Raw genomic sequence first — 14,318 nt, 5'->3', positions numbered from 1 at the left:
AGCAGGTGGGAAGGATGGGTAGGGTTATTGGGTGGCCACAGAGAATGGACGAAAGATCAGCCCCCATTGTGCTCCCAATGATGTTCAATGGGTTCTGATTGTTTGCCAAGCCCAGTTACAAATTCATTGGTGAAGAAGGTTACCTATTGCTAGTCTGACATGAAAATATCATAGATACCCATGAACAAACACACACGAATCAACCCAGTCAATCAAATTAAAAGCAGTTTGAGCAAATGAAGTCAAAGAAAAACAGCGAGGATAAAGAAGGGTTAGGAAAGTGGTGATAAGAAAAAAGCATAGCCAGGAGGACAAAGAGTACAGAACAGCCTCAGAACAACATTAATATTTTGGAAGGTCAGTATTTTTCTCATTTATTAATCTGTGTTGAAAGTGCAACTTTTAAAGCAAATATCAAAACTGGAGCATATCCAGTGCAACCCTAGCTGAAATGACAGACCAGGGGCTTGAATGATCAGCACACCTGTCCAAAAAACAAAAAATGACTCTAAAATTAATCTCCATGGTATTTATTACCACTTTCTTCTAGTACATTTCCCTCCACTTTGTTTAGTGCTAATGTATGTATGTGGTGATGGCGTATGTGTGTGTGTGTGAGAGAGAGAGAGAACATTTGGACAAAGCTTTGGCCAGTCAGGTGTTCAGTGGGATGCAGTTGTGGAGGAAGGTATCATTCAGACTAAGCCAACTGGATATTCAGTGTACATCTATGAACTGAGGAACTGTAATAGTAGACCCCATCGCTGGTCTTACTCAAAACCATGAGTAGATGGAGCCTCGTTCCAATGACATAAGATATTTAAAAGAGGAAACAGGCAAAGATAGATCCCACTCTAGCTGGTGCACAATTATTTACTATTCAGGTTTCTAAATAGAGGTCTTGATATTTAAACCTGTTGACCAGCAAAGCAACCAGCATGCAAATAATTTGCAACAGGATCCTGTAGTTGCTGTGCTAACACAGGGGTTCACAAGATGGTGGTAAAGGGTCTCAGCACCATTTTGTCCTCACATCATGTAGTGATCTAAGCTGAGCCCTGGTGCCATTGCAGTAGCAGTGTCGGGACCAGCTCTGGCTAGGTTAATTCAGCAAGAACTGAATCTTCTATGGCACGGGTGGGAAATATGTGGCTCCCCATATGTCATTGAATTCCCGATTCACATCAGCCTCAGCCAGCATAGTCAATGGTCAGGGATGATGGGAGTTGTAGTATAGCAAACCTTCAGGAGCCACGGGTTCTGATTGTTCAGATCAGTGAGCGAAATTGACCTAGAAGCCTTTTACAAAAGTCAGGAAGTAGCTCGTGATCTACTCTGGCCTATTGGTGTGTAAAGAGTGTTCCTTGCTGTTGTCTCTGCAGTTAGTGCTGTGCTGAAAAATTCTTCCATTTTTTCAATCATTCTCCATCAATTAATGAGAAAAGAAATTGCATTCCAGAATCATCAAAAGGAAGAAAAATTTTGGTGAAATTCTCATGGGTAGGGTGCAGGGTTTTTGTTGTATTTTCTTTCAAGGCAGCTGAGGGTGTTTATGAGTGTACGTCTTCTGATTCTTCAAGTCATCTCCAGTGAGCTGCATTCTGCAGGCTCCCTGGATGTCTGTGCTTCCTGAAAAGCCTACGATGTCCTTGGCTGGGCTTTCCTGTCAACGTGGGAAGGTGGGGAGGCTGCCTACTATTCACCTGACAGCTGTTACTTGAAGGTGAAAGTATTTTTACTTTAAAAGAAGTTGATGCAGAAAGAGTTTTTCTTTAAAAAAAAAAGAGAGAAAGAAACAACTTCTCTTAAACACAAAATGAGTGAGTCCACTCAGATGCACTCAGATGCTCAGTAGCCAGCCTATGTAGTTTCCCACATTTCAGTTAAAAATCTAAGGGAAGACCATCATGAGTCCTCTAATAGGAATTTTTCAGATCAGGAAGTGTGGGCTGCTGGGGAGGCTGCAGAGCACTGAGGAAATGGAAAGAAAAACTCTCATGTCATCCTCTGCCATCTCACAGGAATAAGATAAGTTTAACCCTGAACCAACTGAAATTCTAATGCAACCTGTGCCAATCTGGTACCCTTTAGATGTTTTGAACTACAGTTCTCAGCAACCATGACTGTTGATCATGCTGGTAGGTGTCAATGGCAATTGTAATCCAAAACATCTGGAGGACACCAGGTCAGGAGAGGATGTTGTAAAGAAATTCTAAAACGTCTAAGCAGAAAAAGGAACAATTTTTGCAGAGGAAGAACAAATTGAGAAATTGGGAGGACAGGTTTCAGCACAGCATTACATGCAGTTCCTTCCTTTGGCCATTTCTGGGGTGGTGGTACACTGCCTGATTTTCTGCCTGGCTGGGAGTCCAGAGTCTGTGAGTTCAAATCCCCGCTTGTGTCTCCTGGGTGTCAAGGGCCAGCTAAAGATCACCCCCACAGGGAGTGGCTCAGGGGTTACATGCCCTGCCACCTGTGCTGCCGTGGGCAAGCTGCATAGTCCCAAGGAGCCCGGTTGCCCCCCAGCTGGCAGTTGTGGTCAAGGAAGGGGCTGGCTTGTGCAGCTGCGGCAAGCTGAGCAGGCCCTAGCCAGCTAGGGAGGACTAGCCTCAGAGGAAGGCAATGGTAAACCCCCTCTGAATACCGCTTACCATGAAAACCCTATTCATAGGGTAGCCATAAGTCAGGATCGACTTCAAGGCAGTCCATTTCCATTTACCCCTCAGACCACCAGTTCAAGAGTTGCTGTGGGCTCAAGCCCTAACAGGCAGTCATTGCTTAACCAATTGCTTCTGCGCATCATAGATGTATAATGCAAGGGGTAGCCACATCTCTGAAGGGGTGGAGTCAGCTTTGGCTCTTCATGGTGCATCATGTGGACTGGAAGACAGAACGACTTGGAGAGCTGTCTGCCATCTAGTGCCTGGTGTCTGTCTGTCCCTCCCACAAGTGACTAGCTGAGGGTCATCTTGCTCTGAGGGGGAACAGATATTTTTTTTCCTGTAGGTTTCCTGTCTTAATGGTTATATTCACTTCAGTTCATTATGCAATAGCCAACCAGGCTTTTTGCATATACATAAAAAAGAGCAACAAGATATACATTAAAAGACAGGTTTAAAACATTTAAAAAGAAGATAAATCAGTTATCTAATCTTATTAAAATAGTACAAATATTAATTATTTAAATTATTAGATTAATTAAAATGGCGCTAGGAACATATATTATCACCAGAGGGAATAGCAACTTTATTCTTCCCTAAGGCTAATTTAACATATTAGGCAACCCAGTAAGTCACACAGAAATCTGCTCCTGCAGGTAAAAATTTATTGTAAAAGGTACTATCTCTAAAGGACATTCTAAGAGAAAGCGAGCCTTCTCTACCTTCTGACATCAAGCAGGGCAATATCTGCTTATCCTGCATTGACCATTATATCAATTCTTAGCCTCCATCAGCTGCATATTATTAAGTTGGCATTTGGTTCTAAGCCCCTTAAGGCCATATGGACAGATAAAAGCCAAATATGGGGGCCGTTTCCCAGTGGAAGCGGTAAAATTCTTGTACAGCATGCTAGAACAACAATTAGACACTAGTGTGGAAGTAGCCTGGAAGTCAACATTGGTTAAATGCCTGGTGACTTCCAGACGGACACCACTGATAGCCCCTTGTAATCAAATAGACCGCTGAGAAGCCCAAGTCAAAAATAATCCTGTAGATTTTGGTGGCCCATGACTCTGATCCCATATCCTCATATGTCATTAGGACGGGTGGGGAGGTCTTAAGCCAATAACAAATGGCTGCTTTTTGAGCTTTCATGGTTATATAAAACATCAGTAATTTGTGCTTTTTTTTAAAGAAGTAAGCCACTTTCTGAGGTTCGCCTGAAGAAAGGTATAAAAATACCTTACATAAAGATATTTATTAAATTTATTATAAATAAACAAAATATGGTTCAAGGGGTGGAGATAGTAACCAGCTTTATATACTTCTTAAAGATCATTTGCCCACATTCTCTTGGACTCCGATTCCTAATTCTTAAACTTTCCAACTTTTGTGTATAACTCGGCTTTATCTGTTTTTATTTAGCTTTTAAAAAGTGTTATTTGATTGTTGTATTTTTACATGAAATTGTTGTAAGCCACTCAGAGATTGATTTTTATGTTAATAATAATAAATAAATATAAAATAATAAATCATTAGAGGACATATATTCTTTTCAGAGTTTCCTCCTTCGGAGAAGCTCTTGTGCTAACGCTGACTTCAGAAATACAGTGAATGCTAAAACTCTGCTGATATCTCTTTCCCTCTCCATCCCTTTGCTTCCTTTCATAGCTTCTCTCTCAAGGCAAAAACCTAGGAATTGGCTGGGAATATGCTCTTCCTAAGGCAGAAAGTGAAAAAACGACAGCACTGAAACCTAACTATACATGGGCCGTCACCCAATCTGAATGTTCAGTCTCGTGTGGCGGAGGTAAGGTATCTCTGAAATGTTCAAAAATATAATTTTATTGCAGACCACAGACTCTTTCCTGTCCAGGAATAGCCGTCTCTAGGCACTTCCAGGCAGCTCAAAAGTGTAACCTGTAGTAATAGAAAGCTCTGGGCTATATAATTAGAATGGCTCCTAAGTGTTATCATAAATATGTGGGACAGGGATAGGGACTTAGTAGTTTGTTACACTGATCTCCACTGTGCAGAGAAGAATGTTGTTTCAACTGAAGGACCAGAAAAGGCAATACCAAGCAATCGTACTTTTAAAGACTTCCAAGTATTTTCACATGTCACTCTGAAGAGCGTTATTAGCTGGCAATCAGGAAGTGGGAGAAGGAGCGACTAATTAAAGAGAATACTTTCTGTTCTGGAAATTTAAAGCTACCACCTCTGTTTTAGCAGAATGGCAGCACTTTTTTTCTGTTCTGGTCCTGCTAGTCCGACAGGCCATTGTTCGAACAGGGATGGGATCATCCTTGATCATGTCATTTTTCTTCCTAGACTGAGGCTTCCTCTGCAAAATGTCCCTTTTTCATTCTACTCTATATCCATCCTAGAGACCCGTAACCCTTTTTTTCTATCCCTTCCTGTTATGCTTCTGCTTGAGAGATCAGCATTGCTTCCACCATTCTCTGTTTCTGCTCTCTACACTGGTTCCCTTCCGGGTGACATTTTGCAGTCACTGCTATCTCCTTCCTCCCATCCTCCAGTGCAGAATTTCCTGGGTCAATTTATTGTACATTCAGGCAAACAACAGAAGTTATGAAGGGACTGAAGGGCCGGAAAGATCACTGATTTGCTCTCACACAAGCCAAGATACAAGCAAAGCACTCTTTAACACCTTCAGCATTGTTCTATGCTAAAGCGGCAATCCTAATCCCTGGCTGGCAGGAGGAGGGCTTGATGGAGCCAACACTGCATCCACAGCAGATCCTGTGGCAACCCTGTCCCAAAGACTCAGGGGTTCCAATGGCAGTACCACTGATGGTAGCTTCTGCCAGCCTGCCATTTGGGTGGGCACATTGAGGCACTTCTTGCATGGGAGGCTTACAATGGTGGAGCTTCACTGATGACAAATCTGGGCAAAGAGACACCTCCACTCCTCTCCATCTGGACAAATGGAGGCAGGATTGAATGCCCTATAAAGAAGGAGAGATTCACAAATCTTGTTTCCTGGCTATGTTACATGAAAATGTGGGACCATTAACAGTATCAGGACTGAAGACCAGATGGTTAATTCTGCAAGGCCGATACAGCCGAGTCCCATGGGACCAGCGTTTATGTATCTGTGGTGCTGATGTGGTTGAAGATCTACCCCATTATTTGTTGGAGTGCCCAATATATTCCCACTCGAGACTTAAGTTTCTCGATGGTTTGTTGACAAGGCAGGAACCTTTACAAGAGATAATTGTACATCTTCTATCAGACCAGGACTATTTAGTTACCCATAGGATTGCTCTCTTTGCCTTGGTGGCACAAAAGCTTCGGGCGAAGTATATCGCAGAACTGTCCACCAAATTTTAGGGGGTTGTATCATGGTCATTTACTTTTTATTATATTTGCTGTTCATGGTCTTTGTTTTAATGTTGCTAATATTGTATATTGCGAAGGCTTATGGCTAGGCAATAAAGTTTATTCATTCATTCATGGTTAAACTGGAGGATCAAAACTGATGGATCTTGGGCTTCTAGTTGCCCGTTTCTAAGATCACACACAAACACCATCATATCTAGATGCCCTCACTAGACTGCCTTGCCTTCTGAGAAGATATAGATACCAAGGCTCGACTTCAGACAAAGATCAAATTGTCAGATGCCAGAGTCTGCACCTGAGCAGCCTCCATATGGGTTGATAATCCCGTTGCTTGTTCTCCATGAACATCTGCCACCTGGCTTAAAAGACTAAAACACTGGGAAAAGAAGAGCTGATGTCATAAAGAAGGTAAAGGTCAAAGTGACTGTGCTTGTTCAGAAGCTGAAGCTGGTCCTCGTTTCAGCCGCTTTAATACAAATACTGTTGCCTTTGATCTTCGTTGCTATGCTTGTCAAACTATCAGTATTTGTAAGTGATCAGTTTGTTCTCCAGAAAAATATTTCCTTTCATCTTTTTGACTTTTTATTTACATATATGTGCTGCAGTTGCCTGGATAATTAGGATTAGTTACTCACATTAGTTACTGAATTTCACATTGCTAAGGCTGGAACTAAATGCTCAGCAGCCAGCATATTTTGTTTTCCAAAAGGATTGAGCCAGGACTGTCTGCTAGAAAAGAGTGAAAGGGGGATTTTTCAGAGGAGAAGCCAAGGTTGGGAAGGGAATCACTTAAGCCTTCACTGCTTTTCTCCCTACTTGAGTTCTGGAAGTTAAAAAAAATCCAGAACAATACAATACAAGACAGAAAAGCAACTGGGGTGGGAGATTGCCAGGGGTAAAGTCAGTGTGGAAACTGCTAAGCATAGCCAGACACATATTAGCTGCCAGATATTTAGTTGTGGGCTAAATTTCTCTGAGTCCCTTTATTGCTAATAGCAGTGAGAAGATTTATTTGTTTTGTTGTGGGGAGGGCTGTTTCAGTTGGCAGCTCCTCTCATACTATCTTGGGGCAATGAGCTCCAAGCCCTCAGGGGAGAAGCTTGATCCCGTGAGGCCAAAGTAGCTGACCTGGAAAATCTAAGAGAGCCAGAGAGGTCAGTGGATAAGGCCTTCGGGGACATGATAGCAGCATCCCACTCCTTGGGTGGCATCTCTCTCTCTGTCACATAAAATGAGGGTCTTGGGATAGGAGGGTGCCACTGTGAGGAAGAGGAAAATAATCTCTTTGAAGACACCCATTCCTTGGGGGATGAACTTCTCATGCCAAGGATGTTCCTCCTGGGGCAAGGGGATTCCTGGTAGTGGATGGTTTGATCATTAGGGACATAAGACGCCTGGTTTGTGAAGGGCGTGCAGACTGCATGGTGACTTGCCTGCCTGGTGCAAAGGTTGTAGATATCATGCATCACCTAGATAGCCTGAAAGATAGGGATGGGGAGGAGTTTAGTGGTCATGGTGCCTGCTGACACCTGTGACATGGGGGAAAGTATTTGTGTGGTCCTGGGAAAGAAAATTTTGGTTGTTAGGTAAGAAGTTGAAAGCCAGGACCTTCAAGGTAGCTTTTTCCGAAATGTTCCCCATCAACACGCAGGACCACCTAGACAGGTAGAGCCAAAAGGAGGGGTTTATTAAGCATTGAGGAAGATTTTGGGAGAAGCCAAACCTATACAAAAGGGCCAGGTTTCACTTGAACGAGAGCCAGTGTGGTGCAATGAGAGCCAGTGTAGTGTAGTGGTTAAGGTGTTGGACTATGACCTGGGAGACCAAGGTTCGAATCCCCACACAGCCATGAAGCTCACTGGGTGACCTTAGGCCAGTCACTGCCTCTCAGCCTCAGAGGAAGGCAATGGTAAACCACCTCTGAATACCGCTTACCATGAAAACCCTATTCATAGGGCCGCCGTAAGTCGGAATCGACTTTAAGGCAGTACATTTACATTTTTCACTTGAACCAGGATGGAAACGGACTGTGGGCACTTAAAATCAAAAAGGTGGCAGAGCAGCTTTTAAACTAATCACTAGGGGAAAGCCAGCAGGAGCTGAGGACTGTCTGGTTTGGGATGAATCATCCCTAAGGGATAAGGATGAAGATGTTTGTCCAAATGGGAGAGGGGTAGAACTAGGCAATGAAATGCAGGGGGACATGGTAGCAAAGAGGCCAAATTGCGTGCCAGAAAATTTGGAGAGACACCATCTACAGATGTTCATATTCTAATGCTAGAAGCTGGTAATCTGAAGTGTTCAGTTTTAAAGGAGGGCATAGACATAGTGAGCATAATGTGGTGGGATGGAACCACTGAGACATGAGAACTGGGTTATTATTGCTTTTTTCACAGAGCTATTGTGAAAATAAAGTATTCTGAGCACTTTGCTCACTTGAAATTTCCCATATAAATATTTAATATTATTATTTGCGTTTGCATATGGGATCATCCTTTTGGTGCCAGTTTGAATCTTGCTCTGTCAAACTTCCTTGTGGTACAGCTTCATCAGGGATTCATGTCTGCTATTTACTGTATTTACTGATACGGTTTCCCCCCACAAAATATCAATATTTTTATCAGTATTATTTTAAAAAATTAAAAATTTATTTTAAATATTTTAATCAGATCAATATATCTATATTTTAAATGTCAATATTAATATAAATATGTTGAGGTGTGTTTTTTTTAAAAAAAATCTGCTTCAAATGCAGAAACCTCTAAGAAAAAAACTGACCCTTGAGGACACAAAAAAGTGAATAAATGGGAAATCCGGTGTCAAATTCAAATTTTGCTGAATTTGAGCATATCCCTAATCCCAGAAGACTATTTGTGACACCCAGTGTGAATTTACAGGTAGGGATAACTCAATTCAGTTGGCACTTTAAGCCAAATTAGACTCTTAGACTTAGACTCCAATGTTATGGCAGTGAGATCTAATGAAGCATCCAGAACACGGTCTTGTCCTTATTTATTGGATGAGTTTCAGTCTGTCCAGCTTGAGGATGTTGACAAGATCCTTGGACTGGTGCGGGCGACCACATCTGTTCTGGACCCTTGCCCCTCTTGGCTGGTGAAAGCTGGCAGGACCGGAACCGCCGGCTGGGCCAAGGAGATAATAAACACCTCTTTGAGAGAGGGAGTGGTCCCTGACTGCCTAAAAGAGGCGGTAGTGAGACCGCTCCTGAAGAAACCCTCCTTGGACCCAGATAACCTGAACAACTATAGACCTGTGGCGAATGTTCCGTTCTTGGGCAAGGTACTGGAACGGGTGGTTGCCGGCCAGCTCCAGGGGCTCTTGGATGACACTGATTATCTTGATCCATTTCAATCCGGTTTTAGGCCCGGTTTTGGCACCGAAACAGTCTTGGTCGCCCTGTATGATCACCTCTGTCGGGAGAGGGACAGGGGGAGTGTGACTCTGTTGATTCTCCTTGATCTCTCAGCTGCTTTTGATACCATCGACCATGGTATCCTTCTGGGAAGACTCACGGAGTTGGGAGTTGGGGGTACTGCTTGGCAGTGGCTCCGCTCCTACTTGGTGGGTCGTCACCAGAAGGTAGTGCTTGGGGAACATTGCTCGATACCCTGGACTCTCCATTGTGGAGTCCCGCAGGGATCGGTACTGTCCCCCATGCTTTTTAACATCTACATGAAGCCGCTGGGTGTGGTCATCAGGAGTTTTGGGGTGTGTTGTCATCAGTACGCTGATGACACGCAGCTCTATTTCTCCTTTTCATCCTCTTCAGGTGAGGCTGTTAACGTGCTAAACCGTTGCCTGGCCGCGATAACGGACTGGATGGGAGCTAACAGACTGAAGCTCAATCCAGACAAGACTGAGACTCTGTTGGTGAGTGCCTTCTCTGCTCAGATGGTGGATGTTCATCCTGTTCTTGATGGGGTTACACTCCCCTTGAAGGAACAGGTTCATAGCTTGGGAGTTCTTTTCGATCCTTCCTTGTCTCTTGAGGCCCAGGTGGCCTCGGTGGCACAGAATGCTTTTTACCATCTTCGATTGGTAGCCCAGCTACGTCCCTATCTGGACAGTGACGACCTCGCCTCAGTTGTTCATGCTCTGGTAACTTCTAGATTGGACTACTGCAACACGCTCTACGTTGGGCTGCCCTTGAAGACTGTTCGGAAACTACAGCTAGTCCAGAATGCAGTGGCCAGATTGTTGACGCGGACCAGAAGGTCCGCTCATATAACACCTGTTCTGGCCCATCTGCACTGGCTTCCTATTTGTTTCCGGGCTAGATTCAAAGTGCTGGTTTTGACCTATAAAGCCCTACATGGCATGGGACCGCAATACCTGGTGGAACGCCTCTTCCAATATGAACCTACCCATACACTGCGCTCAACATCTAAGGCCCTCCTCCGAGTACCATCCCATCGAGAGGCTCGGAGGGTGATGACTAGAACCAGGGCCTTTTCAGTGGTGGTCCCCAAACTGTGGAACAGTCTCCCCGATGAGGTGCGCCTGGCGCCGACGCTACTATCTTTTCAGCGCCAGGTGAAAACCTTTTTATACTCCCAGGCATTTTAAAGTGTATTTTAACAGCATTTCTGTATTTTGGACGTTGTTTGGTTTTTTTGTTGTTTGTTTGTTTTGTTTCTTGATTTATTGTATTTATATATTGTGCTGGTTTTTATCTTTTTGTACACCGCCCAGAGAGCCTCCGGGCTTAGGGCGGTATATAAATTAAATTAAATAAATAAATAAAATAAATAAATCTACAAAATTCACACTTTCTGAAACAATCTGAGAACCAAAACACAGCTATCCTTCAAAATACGCACGTATCTAAATTTTGTGATGCATGTCACCAATCAACCAGTGTTTGGGGGGGAAATGCATATATTAGGGGGAAACATGCATTAAAAATAGAAATGAAATTGCTTGCAAAACTGTGTCCATTAGTCAAAAGTGTGTTTATTAGGAAAAATTCACAGTAAGATTCCTGCAGAAATCTGGAGAATTGAATTTAAGATTGGAAAAATGACAGATTCTTCCATCCCTGCCTGTAGGCCTACTTTTTCTGTAGAAATAAAAAGGCTGCCTTTGTCTTCTCTCCAAATGCTTGCTCCTCAAAACAATTCAGAATAACTCCTTCTTGCTGGAACTATCATTCATTGCCCATTTTCATTAAGTCTCTTAACTTCTTGCTAGTTATCGTGCAGACCCCATGTGACGGGCAAGTCTACAAAATGCATGACCAGCTTGTCTGGAGGCCCGGCAAGCCATACATTGTATAATGAACAGAAATAGCAGAGATCAGCACATGAAGCAGACTGCAGAGACAGGGAGGCTGATAATAGAAGAGGAATAGTGGAATAGAATCCTTCCACCGCTGGGTGAAGGGTTAAATTGCCACCGTTACAACTCACACTGCTTTTTATTGGCAGTTTGAAAGGAATTTATGTTCTGCTTTCTTTGTTCATGAAAAGTGCTGTGCTGTAACAAAAGTACACCAGCAGATAAATATGTGGGGGAAAGAGAAAATTACAGTAGGAAAGGAGTTTGTGTCTACTTGCCTCCAAGTGGTTATTTCAAACATGTCCTTTGCTGTAGTCATGGGGCTGCCTTTTGTAGAGGGATTCCTCAACATGTGTGTGACTGAACAGATTACAGCATGTTCTTAATTTACTAAATAAACCTTGAGTTATTGGGGGTTCAGTGGCACCCCAGCCTTGCCACCACCACCCTGCATGGATAAGTATCCATTAACAGCAGAGGAGAAAGAAGGGAGAGGGACAAAGGGAAAGCATCAACCTTGCTGTATTAAATGACAGGCCCCAAATATCTGAAAGTCTACCTGCTTCCTTGCAGACCTTCTTGGGTGTTGAGACTGGCAGAAGGGGCCCTCTTGGTAGCTTGTTTGCTAAAATAACCATAACTTGGGTTTAGATCCAGGTTATGTCTGTAAGAGAAAAATCATGGGTGGAAACTGCAGAAGGAGAAGAGGGCAACTGTGGAGTAGCAATTAGAGGCAAATTGTATATATGGTTACCAAAGCAGCTTGAAGCTCTGAGATAATCAGATATGTAATTAGCAAATACCTAGGAAAAAACCAGACTCATTTATTTGAGCTGCAGACCTCAACCACGGGAGGTAATCAGATAAATGAGATTATTATTTACATAGGGTTATGTAAGAAGTACACAGTGGATTTAGATAATCAAGAGATTGGGTTTCATATGTATACAGCAGTTTGTGACTTTGCCCTAACCACCATGTGTTGTTTTGTATGCAGGTCAAATGGTCACAAAAGCAAGCTGCTACCAAGACATGCAAGTACAAGTGGATACTTCGTTCTGTAACTCCAAGAGTCAACCAGCCACTGGAATTGTTCCATGCAAAATGCTAGCTTGTCCTCCCAGGTAATAAAAATTCGTCACCAATTGTGTATTTTCCCTTGGTACATACATTTATTTATATTTACCTTTTTAAAATATTTTGTAACTCTCCTTTTTTACTAAAAGGCTCTCAGGCCTTTTCAGGGAATGCTATTGTGGTTTTGTTCAATCTACACTAGCTTCCGGTTCATTTCCAGATAGACTTCAAGGTTCTAGTCACTGCTTATAAAGCTCTAAGTGCTTCAAGACCAGAATATTTGAAAGGGCCACTTTTTCCCACTATCAGGAACTGCCCAGGCTAGGAACAGGAATGTCTGGCTTTGTGTGGAGCTGCCCTGTGTGGTGAGATGTCTGTCCCCAGTTCAAATCTCATATCAGCCATGCATCCAGACACACCTTATATCCCTAAAACCAATTCTACCTTTCAGAGGTCTGAGGAACTGATCCTTCCTTTCTTTTCCCCTTGCCATCACTTTCATCTGAAAAGTTATGGCACAAATTTGGATTTGAGGTGGGCACTTAAAATTTACATTAAATGCACGAAGACATTGAAGTTGACCACTTGATCAGAGCCTCTATTGTGATAGCTTATGAATCCCAACTGCTTAGGGCGTCTGATCACATTACAGTTCATTCCACCAGGCAGCAGCAACTTCTGCAGCTTTAGCCATCAACACCAGCATTGCAGAAATTGCAGAAAGCTGGGCAGTACCGTCTACATTCACTAGACGCACTATAAAGTGGACGCTTGCTCTTCTTCTGAAGTGGCCTTTGGATGTAGTGTCCTTCAATCAATACTACCTTCATGGTGAGCAGATCTGCAAGTTCCCATCCAAAATGTACTTAAGCTCTGGTAGGTCCCAATGTTTGCTATGTGGGTGAGTCTGCCAGGAAAATGGAACGTTGGTCACTTACCGCGAAGGGTATTTTTCTGGCAGACAAAGCCTGCATAGCCACATCTCGCCCTGCACTCATCCGCTCACTCTGTCAACGCATAGGTTCTTCCTATTAGGTTACATGTTTTACGCTGTTCTGTTTTTTCAGGCACCACCTCTACCTCATCCTCCCCACCCATCACCTTAATATGAGAATAATAGTCATATTTTATTTATTTATTTATTCAATTTATATCCCGTCCTTCCTCCCAGAAGAGGCCCAGGGCAGCAAACAAAAACACTGAAATCACTCTAAAACATCTTAAAAACAAAAGACTTTAAAACATATGAACACAAAACATAGTACCCCACCTTGCCTGTTTTCAGAACAATTTAAAAGGAATATATGGATGATAGACTATGTCTGGCTTGATGGTTCATAACTTGTGCAGACCAGATATATGGAAGAGTGAAATAACTATCCTCATGGCAGAGTGTGTGCACATCAGAAGCGGCTCGCCAAGTGGGGCAGAGCCACTGTGCTTCCTGGCAGTGCTTCTGCCAGTGTGTTTGCACTGTGCCAACTTCCCTGCTGCCTCTCCCTCTGCCACAGTGACCAATCTGCCAGGAAGCATAGTGGCTCCGCCCCACCTGGCAGACCAGTTCCAGTGCATGTGTGACTGGAAGGAGGGGTCTGGCTATTTCAAGGCCACCAAGGGGTGCAATGTATTTATGCACGCTTTCTGATGTATTATAATGGGTAAGAGACTACGCTGCAAATCAGGAAATCCCTGGTTGAAATCTCACCTCTGACATGAATTCCCTAGGTGGATCTTGGCAAGCCAGTATTTCCCGATGGGTTGTAGTCAACTAAGTCTTCCTCAGAGTAGACCCATTAACATTAATCAACCATATATCTATTAACTTCAATGGGTCCACTCTGAGTAGGATTAGCTATACCCTCATCCCTTTTGAAATATGGGGATAGCAAAACTAACCCAGGGTATCAGTGTATGTAAAGT

The 14,318-nt window shown here is 43.2% G+C and overlaps 1 protein-coding gene across 2 annotated transcripts in view; it reads left to right on the top strand.

The window, feature by feature from the left end:
* Nucleotides 1–14,318, top strand: part of ADAMTS16 (ADAM metallopeptidase with thrombospondin type 1 motif 16) — a 91,574-nt gene that overhangs the window by 58,415 nt on the left and 18,841 nt on the right. For both annotated transcript variants that reach the window (XM_061637779.1, XM_061637768.1), the window contains exons 17-18: nucleotides 4,332–4,470; nucleotides 12,319–12,445. In XM_061637779.1, coding sequence (XP_061493763.1) covers nucleotides 4,332–4,470; nucleotides 12,319–12,445 — 266 coding nt within the window. The remainder of the gene's footprint in view (nucleotides 1–4,331; nucleotides 4,471–12,318; nucleotides 12,446–14,318) is intronic.

This window comes from Rhineura floridana, chromosome 1 (genome assembly GCF_030035675.1).
Source record: "Rhineura floridana isolate rRhiFlo1 chromosome 1, rRhiFlo1.hap2, whole genome shotgun sequence".
In the NCBI taxonomy this organism is placed as follows: Eukaryota; Metazoa; Chordata; class Lepidosauria; order Squamata; family Rhineuridae; genus Rhineura; species Rhineura floridana.
This window is presented reverse-complemented; position numbering and strand designations above follow the sequence as displayed.